This window comes from Myxocyprinus asiaticus, chromosome 1 (assembly GCF_019703515.2).
Source record: "Myxocyprinus asiaticus isolate MX2 ecotype Aquarium Trade chromosome 1, UBuf_Myxa_2, whole genome shotgun sequence".
NCBI lineage: Eukaryota > Metazoa > Chordata > Actinopteri > Cypriniformes > Catostomidae > Myxocyprinus > Myxocyprinus asiaticus.
In genome coordinates, this window is record NC_059344.1 from 14,566,747 (window position 1) to 14,586,504 (window position 19,758).

The following is a 19,758-nucleotide window of genomic DNA, read 5'->3' on the forward strand; positions in this document are numbered from 1 at the left end:
GTGAAACTGTAGATTTTCAGTAAAAATGGCTTAAATATTGATCTTTTAAATTGACTAAACCACTGGAGTCATATGGATTACTTTTATGCTGCCTTTATATTCTTTTTGGACCGTCAAAGTTTTGGTCACCATTCACTTGCATTGTATGGACCTACAGAGCTGAGATATTCTTCTAAAAATCTTCATTTGTGTTCTGCAGATGAAAGAAAGTCATACACATCTGAGATGGCATGAGTGCAAGTAAATGATGAGAGAATTTTCATTTATGGGTGAACTATCCCTTTAAGCTCTCTTCTGCTCTCCAACAACTTCAATATGACAATTGTCTTTTTTTTTCACAAATAACTACATTACAAACAAAAACACATTTGTCTAGCTGACGGTAAATGTGAAGTGTAAGGAGTAGTCGGGCAACAGCTCAAGCATATTGTGTGGTCTAATGTCTGATTCATAAACAAATCGCTCTTTTGAAACAGGCAAAACTATTGTCAATTATTCAAATATTAAGTAGAACAAAGTTGAGTTGGGAGACATGTAGCAATAAAGAACATAAAAATTAAAAAAAAGTTAATTAAACAACAGTATTGCATTTATTTTACAACAATGGTGACTCCTGAACGATTCAAATGAATCAGTTCTTAAACCGGTTCTCTTTGGAACTGTATCATTAAAATGAATCAGACTTCTCAATGCTAGTGCTAACTTGTTTGTGAATATCAGGAAAATTTAGGGAATACATAATAGGGAAATAAATTCCCTTATTTATTCAATTAACTGTAAACAGTGACAGACAAAAGTAAATGCATCTTTAGTGCACATTCATTTATCTTTATTACATAGAAACCAGATTGTACTGGAGACAGCTTATATAAATGATGTGCAGATTGAAATATTACTACATTTCATTAACATAAAATACATCTACAATATTTCATAACACCCTAGATCTAACAACATTCTCTCATATTAATATATCATAACAATACCAAAGTATGGCAATTTAATATTCTGTGGTTCTTATAAACAATTAAAGGTTTGGCAATTCCTAGAATCCCTGAAATTAGATTTCTATTTAATACAATTCTTTGCACCATTTTTTTGTTCATTCGTCTTTTTCTAACCATGCATTTACAGCATTTTTGAGGCAATACCTCATTTTGAAAGGCCACCTGGATTGTGCTTTTATTTTTAGATAAACCCTGAACTGCCTTCCTGCTAAAGAATAGCACCATGTTTGCATGCTGTCCTGCCTTCATCGAAGTCTCAACACTGAGAAAAGCATTGAGAACCACAGATACACATGAAGTTAATGCAGACCCTATAGTAAAATAATAGAAAAAGGGGAAACATAAAACACTGATCAAAAGACACACTCACTCACTCACACACACTCACACACACACTCACTCACTCACACACACAATGGCTCAAACAGATGAACTGTGATTTTTAGCAGCATAAGGACTGCAGGCGTGGTTGTCCTCAGTAATCTCCTCGTATGTCTTCTGGACTTATATTGAGCTTTCTCTGAGGGATGTAGATATTTTGAGGTGCTGTGGTGTTGGTTACAGTAGAGAAGGAGATGGGGGTGTGGAAGAAACTCTGCTGGAGGGGTTGACTGCCTTTGGGTGTGGTTACTAAAGCCTGGAGGAAGGAGAATAAGTATGTAAATGACTGCTTAAACAAAACAAAACAAAAGGGCTTTTCACACAAACTCAGGGAGGGTCTGAGAAACTGACCTGGAAATTAGGCCAGACTTTGTTTTGTTTACCAATCACAGATTAACTGAATTCTTATTAAGCAATAGAAAAACTCATTTTAAATGTCAAAGTATGACATAGGTACATACTACATACTCTCATCATTTATTCACCCTCATGCCATCCCTGATACATATGACTGCTTGACATTTTGATGATTTTTTTTTTAAACATTGAATGCCCAGATTCAGCCTTATTTAAAACAATGTGAGATTCTAGATTAATATAATTAATCTAGACATCCATATATATAAAATAAAGGCCATTTTATTGTTATTTGCCTTAACATAAAAATAATTATTGGTATCCGCCAAAAGTTCTTTATTAATGCATGCCTATAGTGGACATTTTGTTGTTCTATTCCGAACATAGAAATAATAAACTCAATAATTTGGTGCTATTAATTATATAAAAAAAATAACACTATTCATCGTGTCCTCGGACCATTATAACGAACATTCCTACAATCAGAGCAATTCAAGCTTGAAGTACAAACTGTTTTCAACAGGGGGCAGTAAGTGAAACTCCAGCTGTATAGGCAATGCGCAGCTGTACAGACAGCAAACCACACCAGAGATTCTTTTACCTGGAGATATCAACCTCCACGGCTTTACCATAGGAGAGAGTAAAACGGTCAACTTGGATCACGTGAGTGTTCTAAGCCAATTATATAATAGCCATGACGTCAATGAACGGTGTTCAGAGTGTTATGCCAGTAAATCACAGTTTGCAGATACCATTCAAATGAATGGGTTGAGCCGTAAACTGATACATAACTGTCGCACAATTGTCCGTGACTTCTCTTAAAATAACAAACATTTTATGGAAGTAAACTCTGCACATGGTTCACTCCACAAGGATTCTTTAGTGTAAGACATATTGAAGATTGGTGGACAGTTGATACAGAAACAAGCTCTTTTTTTCACAAAATCAGTTTATTCAGTGAACTCATGCATCTCCTCCAAAGACTCTGGTCTCCTCGCTAGTGTAACTCCTGCGTTATGCTTTGTTTTCCTAACCGTTTAGGCTCCCCCTTGGTAGAAGGGTTCTGGCCACACTCAGGTTTGCTTGACACTAGCGACAGCACAAGATGAGGATGCGTTTCTACATAAAAATAAAAAATGGACGGCGCTCAATTCCAAATGCAAGGACTTCAGAACGTTTAACTTGACACGAGGACCTAAAAACTTTGTTTATGATGCAATGCAACCAAAGAGAAACGCTCCAAGAGCATCTGTCTGAGGCATGTCTGCTTTGATGCATCTTTAGAAAAGCCCTTATAATAAATCTATCATGGACAGACTGACAAATACAATTTCAAAATGAATTTCTGTGGACTGTAGGTCAATGATTTGTGACAATGTATTGCCTTCTAACGTCACCTTTTGTGATTGTCTGCCACAAAATTTTTTTATGCATTTTAATTATCTGAATTTATATAATATATATATTATATTTATTTATAAACAGTATAACTAAACTTGTTTAATCATTATATATATTTAATTATTGTTATTAGAGAATATATATAATGTTTATTTTAAAAATATTTATATACATTTTTGCTAATATTTATATATGTTGAGATTCAATTGGGATTAATTTGACTAATTAATCGACATATCATGTAATTAATAATTTTATTAAAAGTGTAGAAATTGTAATCCAATTCGATTGGGATTCACAAGCTCTCGATTTGATTCAATATTGATTCATTTGGGTATATTTCATTTATAATGTCTATTGTGTTGTTACATTTTACTGGGGACCTTCTTACTAGGTACATTACGAAAATATTAATTTTACAAATTATATTTTATCATTAGTTTTTCATCATAGTGGTCACATTTCATCTTTTTAAAAATGTATAAATCTATGTGTTCCATCCATAAATATGTATTTTTTAATATTATATATATTAATGCATATACTGTGTTACAGTATATATACTGTATGAATATTAGGGGTGTAATGGTTCAAATTTCTCACGTTTTGGTTTGTATCACAGTTTTAGGGTCACTGTTTCGGTATGGTTCGTTATTTGCAATGTACAGAAAAAAGAGGGGGCCTGGGTATCTCAGCGAGTATTGACACTGACTACCACCCCTGGAGTCGCGAGTTCGAACCCAGGGCATGCTGAGTGACTCCAGGCAGGTCTCCAAAGCAACCAAATTGGCCCGGTTGCTAGGGAGGGTAGAGTCACATGGGGTAACCTCCTCGTGGTTGCTATAATGTGTAGTTCGCGCTCTCAGTGGGGCACGTGGTGAGTTGTGCGTGAATGCCGCGGAGAATAGCGCGGGCCTCCACACGTGATACGTCTCCGCGATAACGCGTTCAACAAACCACGTTATAAGATGCGCGGATTGACGTCTCGGACACAGAGGCAAATGAGATTTGTCCTCTGCCACCCGGATTGAGGCGAGTCACTACGCCACCACAAGGACTTTTCAAAAAAAGAACTAAAAAATATTACTGCCAAATCCAAAGTAAGAATACTCTATTTGGTAACAAACACTTCAACAGGTTTGCCCTGAATAAAAATCATTGTTTTACAGTAATCATAGTTTAACTATGGTATTTGTAGTAAAAACATAGTAACCACAAATCAACATGGTTTCTGTCATGTTTACAATATAATGTAATCACGGTTACTATATGGAAACTACAGTATTACTGTTGTAAAACCATAGTTAACTGTATCAAAACCATGATTTCTGCAAAGAAAACCATGGTGACAGCAGTCATGGTTACTACAATATTATGCTACATGCATTGACATAAAATGCATTTCAAACTCTACTGCACATATATTTAATATTCAGAAGCTGTACATCACTATAGAAGGAACTTTGCTATTAAAATGGATACAAGGGATGTTGTGACGCGGCTCAAGTGTTTTAATCTTATGCGGAAACATATCATTGGCAATGAACACCCCAATCGCTTTAAAAGTTATTGTTTTATGCCTGTCTGAATCATCACTGAGTGCCTGCTTAAAAACAAAGGGAGTGTGTGCAGTTTCGGCTCATCTGTGGCTCTGTGCGCTATCTTTCCCCAGTGATTTCTGCATAAATAATCATATGTCGATGTATTACAAGTATACAGCACTCATGTCGAGCGATGTCTGCAAACAGTGCCTGTTTTGTAAATGATTTTTTAACCATCGCTGTTGTATTTGACTGCAAAAAGATAATGTTTCTAGACAGGAGACCTGAATAACGCAGGGGGATTCTCTATCAACGGCTCGTTTTCTCCACTTGCCATTTTCAACTACGTGAAATTTGGTCGAACATGTGTGATTTACGCATTGTAGAGGGTTTCACATAGAGTGAATGATCGTTCTTGGGATTTAAGAGTTGATATCGAGATTGTGCAAACGAAGATTGCGAAAAAAATCGTTTTTTTTCCTATTTAGACTAAAAATTTGCAGTCGAAGTTGAATATTTTTGTATAATGACCACTACACTGTATAATTGACTATTGTCTCAGGCAACAGATTTCCTACAAGTCTCTCATATCACATTTCTTCATCTCAAATCAATATTTCTATGTTTGCTTATTCATTTATTTGTCAAGTAGCCATGTAATAACAGCAATAATGTACGATCAGACTGTTGTTTTCTTTTTTCACAATAATGACTGGCTTACTATATATCATCCCACTTATTCGTTATCATTATGGTACCAATTAGTTTTTTCTCTCCTTTTCTCCCCAATTTGGAATGCCCAATTCCCAATGTGCTCTAAGTCCTCATGGTGGCGTAGTGACCCGCCTCAATCAGTTGCCTCCGCATCTGAGACCGTCAATCCACGCATCTTATCACGTGGCTTGTTGAGCGCATTATTGCGGAGACGTAGCGCGTGTGGAGGCCGGAACTTATCACGCGCCCCACCGAGAGCGAGAACCACATATTATAGCGACCACGAGGAGGTTACCCCATGTGACTCTACCCTCCCTAGCAACCGGACCAATCTGGTTGCTTAGGAGACCTGGCTGGAGTCACTCGAACTCGTGACTCCAGGGGTGGTAGTCAGCGTCAATACTTGCTGAGCTACCCAGGCCCCCCACCAATTTTCCTTATTAGCACCTCCCTAGCATTCAGTGAACTTACCTGGGGTATGCTGATGAGGGTGACGGGTTGCCCGTGTATTGAGGCTGGTTGCAGAGCTCGAGCAGGAGAGAGGGGCTTCACAAAGATCATGCCCCGTGGCGGCAGGCCTGGGTAAGGGGATGGCAAGGGGCTGGCCTGCTCTGGAGTAGAGTTTGGTGTGGTTGTGCCAGGGATAAGACCTAGGTTTTGCAGGGTGAAGTTGAGAATGGCAGGACTGGGGCTGTGGATACGATGGCCGTGAGGAGGGAATGGAGAGAAAGGAGGTATTCGATGGAGAGGGAGGCGGGTGGGGGTGACTTCTTGAGGAAAAACGGGTCTGGAACCTATGAAGGAACGAAATACGGGTAATCGTTTGATCCATTAATGAAAAGGTCTTGTACAAATAAACCAAAACTAAAGGGGAAAGAAAGAGTGAGGAAGAAAGGGAAAAAAGATCAGTTCTTTTATTATGCAAGCAAACAGTTTCTCTGTTGACCGCTAATAAAAATAGCCGTTTATTCTGGCAAAATGAATTTTTTCAAGCAAAATATAAATTGCAAATAATTCATGATTTTATGATAAATGTTTTGCCAGTTTGGAGGACTCTGAACAACGTTAAACTGTTCCCCCCCTGATTTTCAAAATGGAGTGATCAGTGCACATTGCATTTATGGCTCAGGTGATTGACTCAAGATTTGTCTCTGGAACCAAACTGATTTGAGACACCATCAATGGGCAGAAAGCAAAATGGCCCTAGCATACCTGCTGTTGGGGTGTGGTAGACATTATAAGTTGGAGTGGAGACATTGGAGCTCTCTGCAGTGGAGCATTGTGCATCTCTGAAGCTCACGAGAGACTGCTGGGGGATTGGGATCAAATAACCTGCAGGGATCAAAGTCTGAAAAACAAACAAGAAGAATTACGAAAACACAAATCACATCTAAACCACTGAGTTTTATATCAATCTTACATAAGTATTCTAAAGATTAATTGGACATGGTGCTGTACAGTTTTTCTGTATACGAAAACATGCAGTGTTTTTCCTGCCTCAGTATGTATGGGTCCAGAGGGCAGCACCACATCCTGCATCGGAACGCTGAGTTTCTGGGCCTGTGATTGTGGTGTTCTGACTGGAGTCAGTCCTGCCTCATTGTCTGAGGTCTGAACCTTGTCCTCCTTCTCCAGGAAGGTTTCCACGCTGTGCTCCAGAGGTGCTGTGCTGACGGGCAATGACGAAGGCTGGCTCTCAGAGGGCTGGGAGAACTCCAGATGCAGGGCTCTCGCGGAAGGGCGGTTAGAGAGAAAAGCCCCTCTACGGGCCTTAAGACGAGCTTGGAGAATCTCACACAGCTTTGGAGAAGCGCTCTTTAGAAGGACACAACAGCAGAAAGGGTCAACCTTGCTGGTATAGGCTATAAAATGCATAGCTAAGAAGTTCAGGCAGGGTGGGAAATATTTTTTACCCAATTATAATTTTTTTTTCATTATTTCATATAACATACAATATAACACAATTCACTATACAGTAGTCGACCGACACTGGGTTTTTAAAGGGACAGTACACCAGAAAAAGAAAATTCTCTTTTCATATACAGAACAAAAAACTGAGATTTTTAGAAGAATATCTCAGCTCTGTAGGTCCATACAATGTAAGTGAATGGTGATCAGAACTTTTAAGCTCCAAAAAGCACATAAACGCAGCATAAAAGTAATTTAATCCTTGTCTTCTGAAGCGATCTAACCAATTTTGGTTGAGAACAGACCAAAATATAACTAAATCGTCACTATAAATCTTGACATCAGCAATCTCCTTGGTGATCATGATTTCCAGCTCAATTACACTTCCTATTGTGCCAACTAGCTCTCTGCGCATACGTCAACACCAGGAAGTTTGAAATCATTATCATGCCTAGAGATTACTGATGTGAAAAAGGAGTTACATTCTGATCTGTTTCTCACCCAAAACCAACTGGATCGCTTCTGAAGATAGGAATTAAACCAACGGAGTCTTATGGATTACTTTTATGCTGCCTTTATGTGCTTTTTGGTGCTTCAAAGTTTTGGTCACCATTCACTTGGATTGTATGGACCTACAGAGCTGAGATATTCTTCTAAAAATCTTCATTTGTGTTCTCCAGAAGAAAGAAAGTCAAACACATCTGGGATGGCATGAGGTTGAGTAAATGATGAGAAAAGTTTCATTTTTGGGTGAACTATCCCTTTAATGGCCAATATCAATATCCAGGGAGCAGGGTGACTGATACAATGCCGATATATCACACAATTCAATAGCTATGGTAAATACCATACACATAAAATTGCTATAAAAAAATAAAGAATGAACTTTTATTAAACACTATATTTACTCAATTTTACACAAACATTTAAAAAAAATATACGATTTCATGTGTTTTAAATGGTAGATACTTTAAACTGAGATGTTGCTGCACGCCAGTCTATTATTGTGGATACACAATGACACACAACAACAAAATGAACTGTGATGGACCAAAAACATGGAGGTCTCTTTGCATTCATACTGACCCAATGTAAAAACTTGTTGTTTTTTTGTAAATGTTTTTTTCAACATTGCATTTCTTGTCAAATGGAAATCCAAAATGTCTTACAGGTTACCCCCCACATTGGCTAGTAGATAAGCAATGCACAAAAAGTACAGATATTTGGTGTCAATTTAACACCCTGAATGATGTCAGTTTCTGCCAATTTGTTTGGGCAAAGTAAACTAGCAATCTGGCTTAAATGCTGGTTCATATGATTACTTATTTTCCCATTGAAGGACTTTAAAACTATGTTTTATGTGAAGTGTGTCATTTCTGTGTTGCCAAACATTATTTGCAAAAATAATGATTGTATCCAAACAGGTTATCCAAACACTTCTACCACCAGTTTCACTGTTTGCCATTGTTCAGTCAACAGCTTCACTTTGTTTAACACTGTACCATTACATTTCTGATATATTCTTACAGATATACACTCACCTTTGGCTCTGTCCGTTGGACTTTGGACGGACTCCCCTCTAAGCTCTTTTCTCCACATGCTCGTTTAAGGTTCTGGGGACTTGTTGGCTCTTGACCTTGTGATGATGGGTGGAGGGTTTTATTAGCACTACACATGGCAGGGGGTGATGTTTTTGTGTTTGCGCTCCCTGGGCTCTCAAACGTCATTGAACGCACTGCTAGGCTGGTGGGCGGTGGTCTGAGAGAGGTGGGGTGCATGTAAACAGCATACGATCCGCCAGTCTGATGCTGAGGTATCAGAACAGGGATGACGTTGGAACACTTGGTCGGAAGGTACGAGATCGCCCCTGCAGGCAGAACTGGGATCTGCATTCCTGAAGGCCCATTATGCTGATGATCGCTAGCAGAAGTGGATTCAGATAGTACAGATGATACTGAAGGGCTTCCATTCTGAGACTCTGACACCTCTCTTTTTGGTTGCCTATAATCAATGTAAAAGTGTTAATCACTCAGACAGATATATCATTGTCCTTTGATCTTCTCTAAGGAACACAAGTTTACTTACATGGACTGCTCATCTAGTTGCCTTTTGCAGATGGCAGCAAGGTGGGCCATTTTGCTTGCATAGAACTCACCATTTGCAGAATCACCTATTAAACAAGAGAAGGTAAAAACTAGGGATGTGCACGAGTAAATGACTAATCTCATTCTGCACCAGCTAGTCGACCATTAAAAACACTACTGGAATATCACAAATACATTTTTCCTTTGCGCATTTGCCTGCCAAAGGAATTGCTGGATCATGCTGTACTTTCCCTCTGAATCTTTCACCAAATTAAGGCATTAAGGAGCCAAATGGATGTTTTTAGTAGCCAAATCACAGAATTGCTTGATTTAGATTGCTGTTCAGAAACAAGATAGAAAGCAGAAGAAAAGGAAGACAGCTGATAACTCATTAATCTGAGGTTTAATAAATAGTATATATATAGTTGAGAAGATAAGACTGCATTCCCTTTTGTCTCATAAATGTTCACACCACTTTCCTAATTTATACAAATATAAGAGATAAGATTTTTTTATTTAGAACTGCATTACACATATTTACATAAAGTATAGTATGCATATAGTAGTATGTTGTCTTCTTGAGCCTCAATGAAAGCTTGCACCTTGTGTAATAGCTGTGTACAAGTCCCTCAATTGTCCTAAGTGTCAAAAGTTATATATATAAATATATATATATTGTTTTAAAATAATGCCTCACTGTTACCGGATGGCCAGAGACTTTGAATGAAATCCCAGATGCAGTTTATTGTGCTACTCCAATCCTAATCAATAATTACCAGAAGAAGAAAAAAGTGCTACGCAATACGGGACTTTTAATTATAAAGAAGCCCGAAATACACATGGGACTCTTATTTTGAAATGTCTGCAAGCTCACTAATGGCTGATTCACTGAGAAAGTGAATCAATTCAAATTGCTAACCTGAGCTACTGAGTTAAAACCCTCGGTTCTTTTCGGGTGATTCATGAAAAAGACCTGGTTCAATAGAGTCATTTGTTCACGACACTCTCGCGCTGGGTTTGTTGTTGCATGCGGTACAGCGAGCTCTTCATCACAACAGAACGGGTGAAAAGCGGCGCGAGACACGCTGGTGCGCGCTCTAAAGATGTATTCAATAACTCACAAGATGATATCTGAGGAAACCGCATATGAACGCACACAACCCGACTGTCGTCAATGGCGACTAGATTTTAAAATATTGTCGCAATCAATCATTTTTGGTCGCATTCTGGAGCCCTGTATAAACAAAAGTATACATTGTCATATTTCCTCAACACTATATCATCATCATCAACAGTTGATCATTAGTAATCGCTTTTCATAAATTTCCGATATGGCTAAATGATTATGAAGTGCTCCACAACAGCTGAAAACACTCACAAGCCTCCACGTGCTTGGAGAAAATACAACAGTCCTGTTTTCACTTTGAAGGACGCAGTGTATGCATTTATTTCACAAAATCGTATTCTTTTTAAGTTTGATACATTAGGTCATATCACCATTCCTGTCCTCTCCCAAATTTAAGACCTCTTTAAATAATAAATTAAGACTTCTGTTGTATGATTTAACATATTAAAACTTTTTATGACCTTAAATTTTGGAAAACTGAATTTAAGACATTTTAAGACTTTAAGGACCTGCGGGAACCCTGTTTAAACCGCTTTTACCGTCACTACGACTGTTTTCTTCTGTTTATAGGTAAGCATTTGTGTTTTGGTGTGCGTGCGTTTGTTCGGCTGACATCAATTACGTATAAAAATGTATATAAGACGCTTTAGACTATAAGTTGTAGGACCTTTCAGATGCTGATATATATAATTTTTTTTTTACTTATATTCCGGAAAATACGGTAAAAGGCAAGAATGTGTGTTAAATCTCTTAAAAAGCAAACTTTCACCACTAGTTTGTTCTTCCTCTGAATAATAACATGTAAAATGATAAAACTGTGATAACTTTATGTGAACTCAGAGTTTATGAAAATGCCCATCCCTAGTAAAAACTTTTAATTTTTGCAGTAAAAGCAAAAAAGTCTAGGAATGTTTTTACTTTAAATTGTTAGTGCTGAGTGCTTTGTGCTTTTGAAGGTTCATTTTAGTTAAAAACGTTACATTTTTACTTTATGTAAATGTTTAGCTAATTTTATGTACAAGTTAAAAAATATTACTAGAAGATGATGACCGTTAAATGATTTCGGACCTCTGTAATGTTTAGTTCTTGACAAATGCTAGCAATGCAGTGTATAACATGCAGCTAAATATATTGACAACAAGCTGCAAACAATTTAATATTACTTACTGAACACAGATCATCATAGATACCCATCCTTTTTCACTGCTCTTTAAAGAGACATCGACATAGAACTAGCAACTGGTTCACCCGTTGGCTCACCTGTCATTTTAATGGGACTAGATGGCGCAGAATTGATTTTTCTGCGGTCGTCCTGTATGCTCTTGACCAGCTTGACCAAGGAACGATGGCGAGTAAAACCTCGTTTTGTTCCAGGGGAGGAAAATAGATTTTTAGCACAATTGTCTATGGAGGACCGAGACTCCAGAGGCCTTGATGCTGATGATGAAGTGGAGACCTCCAGATCTGTGAGAACACACATAAACACATACAGTAAATGATGAAACATCAACTTCAAACACAAATGTTTTTTTGATACAGGAATAAAGATACAATGCTTAAATTAAAGCAAAATATTTTTGATTGTGATCAGAACAAATTTCATGCACAACAGTGAAAGATTACAATGGTGTAAGGAACACTAACTTTTTGGAGATGGCAAGTCATTCGGCCCGGTCCACTTGAAAGCAGGCTTTCTACCTCTATCCTCAGTCACATGCACTTTCTTTATCAGCTCTAGGCTGCTCAAAACATTTGCGATGTCATAAAGTCTGCGGATCTTAGCTGGCAACAGAAAAAGACAAGAATGAGGCTTTCAGTAAAAATACAGATGTGTTTTAGTTAGTTTTTACAGATCGACTTCACTTATGTGCTTCATTTGTAACTGATTTTTAACCACCAACTAAAATAATATAATAACGTCACCATAATCACAAATTCCAAACTGTTATTTAGGGTAGAACTTTAAAGGGGTCATGACATGAGGAATTGATCTTTTGACATGTAAGTGTTCATTGAACTATAAAAACATACTGTAAGTTTCAGAACTCAAAACTTCCTCCTCACTGCAAAAAGAGCATTTGTTGAAACCAAGCTGCCAAAATGACCTGTTCTCTACTTCCTCTACATTGTGATGTCACTCTGTGGTAGGCATTTGCATCTGACCACCTCCACAACAAAACATCAATGCCTACTTTACCTTATTACTTCCATAGCCCTGCCCAGTATTGGTGAGCAGTGAGATAACAAGAAGAGAGCAGGTCAATTCAAGGTCAAGAGCAGAGAGCCAATCATATCAGTGGGTGTTTACTGTCAAGCCTTAAAGGAATAGTTCACCCAAAAATGAAAATTCTCTCATCATTTTGATTTGTGATTCTTGAAGTGTAAATTTTTTGTCACCATTCACTTGTATTATATGGACCTACAGAGCTGAAAAATCTTAATTTGTGTTCTGCAGAAGAAAGAAAGTCATACACATCTGGGATGAAATGAGGGTGAGTAAATGATGAGAGAATTTTCATTTTTGAGTGAACTATTCCTTTAAAGGTGACACAGCACCAAAACTGAGCGTTTCTGACAGAGGGTCAAACACATATCATGTTTTACAAATATTTGACAGTTTTTTTGTGGCAAAAAACTTTAGTAATATTGTAAGTGAACCTCAAGGAACACATTAAAATAATAATAAAAAAAGGCACGTCATGACCCCTTTAATACATAGGGCACTCACTTTTGAACTTGTTTTTGTCCTGATCCACCACCTGGTCCTCTCCGATGAGGATCTTGGCAGCAATCTCCAGACTAACCACAGGAGGGCTGGACACCAGGAACAACATGACGAACTTCTGACTCATCACTCTCAGAGACTTGTCCTTTCGACTGTTTGCTGCAGCTACAGAAAAGGGCAAGGTCAATACATCTGTGTTCTGTGCTTCACTCACACCACAAAATAGGAAATTTTACTACTATCTTTTATATCACATTACTAACACAATACAGTACAGTACTGACTGCTTTAAAGGGATAGTTCACCCAAAATTGAAAATTCTCTCATCATTTACTCACCCTCATTTCATCCCAGAAACATTGCTTTTGTTCTTTTGCAGAGTACAAATTCATATTTTTTCGGAAGAATATTTCGGCTCTGTAAAATGCAAGTGAATGGTGATCAGACATTCGTTGCTCCAAAAAGCACATAAAGGAAACATAAAAGTAATCCATATGACGCCAGTAGTTAAATCCGTATCTTCATAAGCAATAGGTGTGGGTGAGAAACAGATCAATATTTGTCTTTTTTTTACTCTAAATCTCCACTTTCACATCTGAACATCTCATGTGGAGCCTGTTTAGTTTCACTTTCATATCTGAAAGTGAAAGTTAAAGTGGAGATTTAGAGTAAAAAAAAAAAAAAAGACAAATATTGTTCTGTTTCTCACCCACACCTATTATATCGCTTCTGAAGACATGGATTTAACCACTGGAGTCTTAGGGATTACTTTCACGCTGACTTATGTGATTTTTGGAGCTTCAACATTTTAGCACCCATTCACTTGCATTGTATGGACCTACAGAGCTGAGATATTCTTCTAAAAATCTTTGTTTGTGTTTTGCAGAAGAAAGTAAGTCATACACATCTGGGATAACTTGAGAGTGAGTAAATGATGAGAGAATTTTCATTTTTGGGTGAAGTATTCCTTTAAGCAGAGTGCCAGACATGTCACATTCACACACCTGTTTTAGGATCTGTTCCCAAAAGCTCTGCTTGACCAGAGTCTCCATCCATATCAAAACTGGCCAATTCTTCATTCTCCTTTTCCTCTCCATCCAAGTCGAACTCTCTCTCTTCTCGCTCTAGGCTCCTTTGACGGATCTGTTGCATCAATTGTTCGTAGCGGTTGTCTTTGCCGGCTTGTCTGAGGACAGAAAGTGTCTGTGCGAGTTTTGCCCGCCCATGCCAGGTGTAGCGGTTCTTAGCCAATCGGCTGACCATGCTAAGGCTTTCAAGGACATTCATAATATCGTAGATGCGACGACGTTCCACATCTTGGAGACAATAGCAACAATTAGGACTGATCAAACAAAACATAATTTGATTTCATGACTGAAAGAACTGTAGTTGTGTTATGAGCAACTTACTCAGTTCTGTTGCCACATCGTCGAGGCAGATGTCGTTGTTCACAGCAGGATTGGGGTAATTTGGATACCTTGCCAGAAATTTGAAACACAGCAAACCCAGGCTTTTGTCTTTACGACTTATTTGAAGCTTTTCGACCTCCTCCCCTTGCTCAAGCTCCTGTGTGAGAAAGGAAAACAAATATATGAACACTGACAGGCAAATGAGCATTGGTTTGCTTGATTGTAGATTTAATCCAGGAAACAGTGGTAGCCACATGGTTAAAGGGATAGTTCACCCAAAAATGAAAATTCTCTCATCATTTACTCACCCTCATGCCATCCCAGATGTGTATAACTTTCTCTCTTCAGCAGAACACAAACGAAGATTTTTAAAAGAATATCTCAGCTCTGTAGATCCATACAATGCAAGCGAATGTTGACCAAAACCTTGAAGCTTCTTAAAGCACATAAAAGCAGCATAAAAGTAATTCCAACAACTCCAGTGTTTTAATCAATGTCTTCTGAAGCGATCCAACCAATTTTGGGTGAAAACAGACCAATGTTCACTGTACATCGTGCCATTGAAATCTCTACGCACAATCATGATTTCAAGCTCGATTACACTTTCCTAGTGCTTGATGCATGCACAGAGCACGAGATGGTGCTAGGAAGTGTACTCATTCTTGAAAAAGAGTCTATTACAGGTTTTTTGTGAAAAACAAGTTATATTTTGGTCTGTTATCACCCAAAACTGATTGGATCACTTCAGAAGACATGGATTAAACCACTGAAGTCTTATGGATTACTTTTATGCTGCCTTTCTGGAGCTTCAAAGTTTTGGTCACCATTCACTTGCACTGAAATGAACTACAGAGCTGAGATATTCTTCTAAAAATCTTCATTTGTGTTCTGCAGAAGAAATAAAGTCACACACACCTGGGATGGCATGAGGGTGAGAGAATTTTCATTTTTGGGTGAATTGTTGCTTTAACCTTAGGTTGGTCCAGTGGGACTCACCCAGCAATTAGTACTGATTTGCTACTGAAGTGTAATTAAATCTCTTCTGCTGTCTTTTACTGATACCTGTGAGTTTTCAGATTCGCCGCTGTCCACAGCACGCTCTTTTTCACGGATGCGAATTTCAGGGCTGGCTGCGCTGATGAGCATTTTCAAATTGGAAGTGGGCGTCCAAGGCTCACTGGATGGGGCCTCATGGCCCTTAGTGGGTGTTGTCAGAGGTCCCATGATCTTATGGCTCTCCAATAATGCAGCTTCAGATATTGAAGCTTTCCCTGAGTTTTTTAATGGTGTTTGTGGCTCCACAAAAACATGCCCCTATTTCACAGAAAAGACATGGATATTAGATTTGCATGCTCATAATAAAAACTATTTCTTCGAAGACAGTGCAGATTTCTGTCAAAATGATTGCAGGTAGCTAGATTATTACAGCACTGACGTACTGTATGTTTTTCAAAGTAAACACATCCTATTTACTTTGGTAAGATAACCAACAAGGTGACATTTGTTTACGCAAAAATATACATAACTGACATTTTCATTTGTTGATCTTGCCTTGAGTGGGCTTTTTAAAGGTTTCTTGACCACCTTATGTTCGTCTGGTAATGTGCTGTTCATCTTCCACCTAAAGAATCAAACACACAATGCAACGTTACAACGTCCATCTGCAATAATATTTACAATGAACTAACGAGCCCTACCGTTTCTTAACAGCATTATACAATCTTGGAGACAGCATCGTGAATATTTGTTTCAGTTGTAACTCTAAACAACGTCTGGCTCAGCTAAAACTGAATTTTGTCATTTAACAGATTTTTATACATCTGCATAAATCAAAAAAAGTATTTTGATTTAAAATTCCAGTATTGCGTTTGTGCGCTTAGCGATAACTGACAAGCGTTCCATCGAATCCTGACGGAGAATTTCTAAAACAACACGCCCCTAACGGACAGTGACCAATGAGCACGGCGCTTGGAGGCGGGACTTCACCGTGTCCCGCGCGCCTCCACACTTTTTTAAATCTTGGCGCGGAATCTCGACTGCAGATGATTCAACCCGGAACTTACTAGACTAATGAAACTGACAAAAGCCCCCAAAACAATCTAACAGTGGTCCACCTTTAGTATAACTTAAAGTTAAAATAAATACACTATTTACTGAAACCAGTTTCAACATCTCAGTTTCAAGTCACACATAAATATTACTAGAGCACCAACCGGCAGCTACAGTTAACATTTGCTTACATGCTTAATAATACAATTTGTAGAAGCATTACTACATAATTGTCCAAACATGTGCTTATATCGGAATATTCGAGTGTATTTAGACAAAGAATACAGCCATATTTGTTCATAACACGAAAACTGGTAGTTTCATAGCTTGTTAGCGCGGGTTCAAGTCCTCCAACAGCCGCCAACTCGGTCTGTGGCTTAAATTTATCATATTGATTCAAGTAAAATACATAATAAAGGGGAAATGTTTGCTTATGATGAATTTAGCCAAACACACAGTATTTTTATTTTTTTAAGTCAAACACGCATGACACCAGCAAGTCTCACAGCTACCTAAATAACATCCCATCCTAAATAACATTTGCCTCCATGTACTAAAACTACAAACATGACAAAATATAAAACACTACTCACCCAGAGAAATGTGCCACTTTCACATACTACTCAGCTCAAATCCAGACGTGCTTGTATATATCCGTAGGATTTCCTCATAGATAAATATTTCACAATTCTACAGAGAAAAACGGATTAAACACTACCACCGTGAATTAACTCGTCACATCAACGTAGACGTGAATGAATAAGAGGCTGCTATCGAGGCATAGCTGACGAAAAGTTTTATGCGACCAACTTAAAGTAGTAAAAAAGTTAATTTGATCAGTCTGACCATTTGTCCCGCCAAGTTACTGGACACAGCGCGCTACTTCACGCCACGCCCCCGTACGTCTCTTCACCAATCACAGCTGGCGGAACCCAGACTGAGGGAGGAGTTAGACTTAGGACAGTCTGGCTGGGAGGTAAAAACCTAAAGGTGATCCAGGGTGTACGTGGTCCTGGATGCATCAGTAAACATCTGTTTAACGACCCCCCTCTAGTTTCAAAGGGTACATATACTCTCATGAAAGAAAAGGATTTAGTACTTATCAAGTTTATTTTAAAGGTTATTTTTCAAATGCACAACAAAACGACATACAGAAGTAATTGCTGATATTGACAATGTAATGTTTGTGCTATATATATATCACAAATCCTACAGAATCAGAATGAGCTTTATTGCCAAGTGTTCTCACATATACAAGGAATTTTTTGGGGTGATAGGAGAAACAAATGCACACAGAACATTACAGTGAGACACAGAATATAAAACAAGTTTAGAGTATAAATAGACACAAATAATAGGTCATATAAATAGAATGGCATATGTACATGTGCAAGTGGTAATGTGTGTGCAAGGTAAGGGTATATACATTTATTGAATTAAATATGAGTGAATTTACATGTGTACATGAGATATTTATTTACATTATTGCACTATGGGGGAGCCCTGAGGCAGTTTAATTGTTCATGTGGTAAATGGCCTTAGGGTAAAAACTGTTCTTGTGCCTGGGTGTCCTGGCGCTCAATGCTCTGTAGTGCCGGCCAGAGGGCAACAGTTCAAAGAAGGAGTGGGCAGGATGTGTGGGGTCAAGAGTGATTCTACCTGCATTATTCTTCACTCTGGAGATGTACAGATCTTGGAGGGTTTGCAGGGGGGCACCAATAATCCTTTCAGCAGTCCTGACTGTCCATTGTAGTTTCCTTATGTCTGATTTGGTGGCTGAACCAAACCAGACATTTATAGATGTACACAGGACAGGCTCAATGACTGCTGAGTAGGACTGTGTCAGCAGATCCTGTGGCTAGTTGAACTTCCTCAGCTGGCGAAGGAAGTACAAGCTCTGCTGAGCCTTCTTCACAATGTCTATGTGGGTGTCGAAAGCTCAGCAGAGGTTGTACTTCCTTTGCCAGCTGAGGAAGTTCAACCAGCCACAGGAGCTGCTGACACAGTTCTACTCGGCCAAGAAAAGAAAAGGCACTAAACTGTGCATGATATAACTAACAACTATTAATGGTGCACTCAATACTTTAGGTATGTTGTCTTGGACTTACTCTGACACTGTGGCATGGGTGCAGCATCATTCAAACACAATGGTTTGTTAGTTACTGATGTCATTGTAGAAATTCACTATTCACATCCAGCCATAATGAATTTAATCCATGAGTGAAAGTATCCAATAACAGGGCGATTACTGAAATTAAGCTAGTAGTTTCTGCCTGGTCATGTGATCCTAAGATGGCAGCCCCCATGTGGGGACCTTCTCCAGGTAGAATCCACCTTTTTCCTGAACGCCTTTTCACCTGTTTTCAGTTTTCGGTCTCCAGTATTTTCACTCTGACCATTTTACTTATTTGACAGTGCCTCAACTGATTGCGTAGAAATCATGAAGTGATGGTCCGAGGTTAGTTACGTTGATATTATGAACTACTTTGAGTTATTATGACAGCCAACAGAAGCTGAGCCTGAAGTTCATTTTTACTCCAAATAACACTTAAATTGTTGTTGTTCTCCATCTGTTGTTCTCAAGACCAGCAACAGAAAAGAGGCTATTATAATCACCATGGCACCACACAGTGGTTGCTCAGGAAAACTGTGTATAAAATAGCTTTTAAAACAGACCTTTTTCACACTCTGGGTTTTGGAACGCGGAAGTAAACGATTGCAGGGTAAACTTCGACAGCAGTGAATGGGAGATCACAGCAAATATTATTTTCACTTACACATTTGCTCCAAGGCCAAAAGAAAAAAATCCACTCTTACGTTTGAATGACTTTCCAGAAGAGGAAAAAAAATAGAGAGCGGTGGATTAAGACAGTAAAATGGGAGAAGATGCCAAATTTACTGTCACTCTCTCAGCAGCTGCAATAGAAACCCCCTCGCAGCTGTGGTAATTCATTTTTTTAAAACTAATTTCAGGGTACTATAACACAAAGCATAGTGTAACAACTTAATAATAATTACTTACACCCAATATATATATATATATATATATATATATA

General features: G+C 38.3%; 1 protein-coding gene across 2 annotated transcripts; it reads right to left on the minus strand.

Annotated features, from left to right (window-relative positions):
• Positions 1 to 638: 638 nt before the first annotated feature.
• Positions 639 to 17,579, minus strand: e2f8 (E2F transcription factor 8). Of its 2 annotated transcripts, none has more exons than XM_051704334.1 (14): positions 17,296 to 17,579; positions 16,205 to 16,274; positions 15,716 to 15,967; positions 14,654 to 14,810; positions 14,249 to 14,560; positions 13,248 to 13,409; positions 12,164 to 12,301; positions 11,780 to 11,983; positions 9,395 to 9,479; positions 8,851 to 9,310; positions 6,899 to 7,216; positions 6,614 to 6,749; positions 5,873 to 6,195; positions 639 to 1,644 (listed from the first exon to the last, which is right to left on the minus strand). In XM_051704334.1, exons 2-14 carry the CDS (start codon positions 16,265 to 16,267, stop codon positions 1,483 to 1,485), a joined length of 2,772 nt encoding a protein of 923 aa, XP_051560294.1. In that variant the 5' UTR covers positions 16,268 to 16,274; positions 17,296 to 17,579; the 3' UTR covers positions 639 to 1,482. The 2 variants fall into 2 exon arrangements, with proteins under 2 accessions (XP_051560294.1, XP_051560289.1); XM_051704329.1 differs by having other exon boundaries at positions 16,184 to 16,274.
• Between the last annotated feature and the right edge of the window lie 2,179 nt (positions 17,580 to 19,758).

Excerpts from the sequence above, each read along its gene's own strand:
- e2f8 (XM_051704329.1), bottom strand. The coding sequence starts at position 16,267 with ATGAACAGCACATTACCAGACGAACATAAGGTGGTCAAGAAACCTTTA. Across the intron at positions 14,561-14,653 it reads CGATGTGGCAACAGAACTGA|ATGTGGAACGTCGTCGCATC; the intron begins GTAAGTTGCTCA and ends ATTGTCTCCAAG. Across the intron at positions 1,645-5,872 it reads CCCTCATCAGCATACCCCAG|GCTTTAGTAACCACACCCAA; the intron begins GTAAGTTCACTG and ends TCCTTCCTCCAG.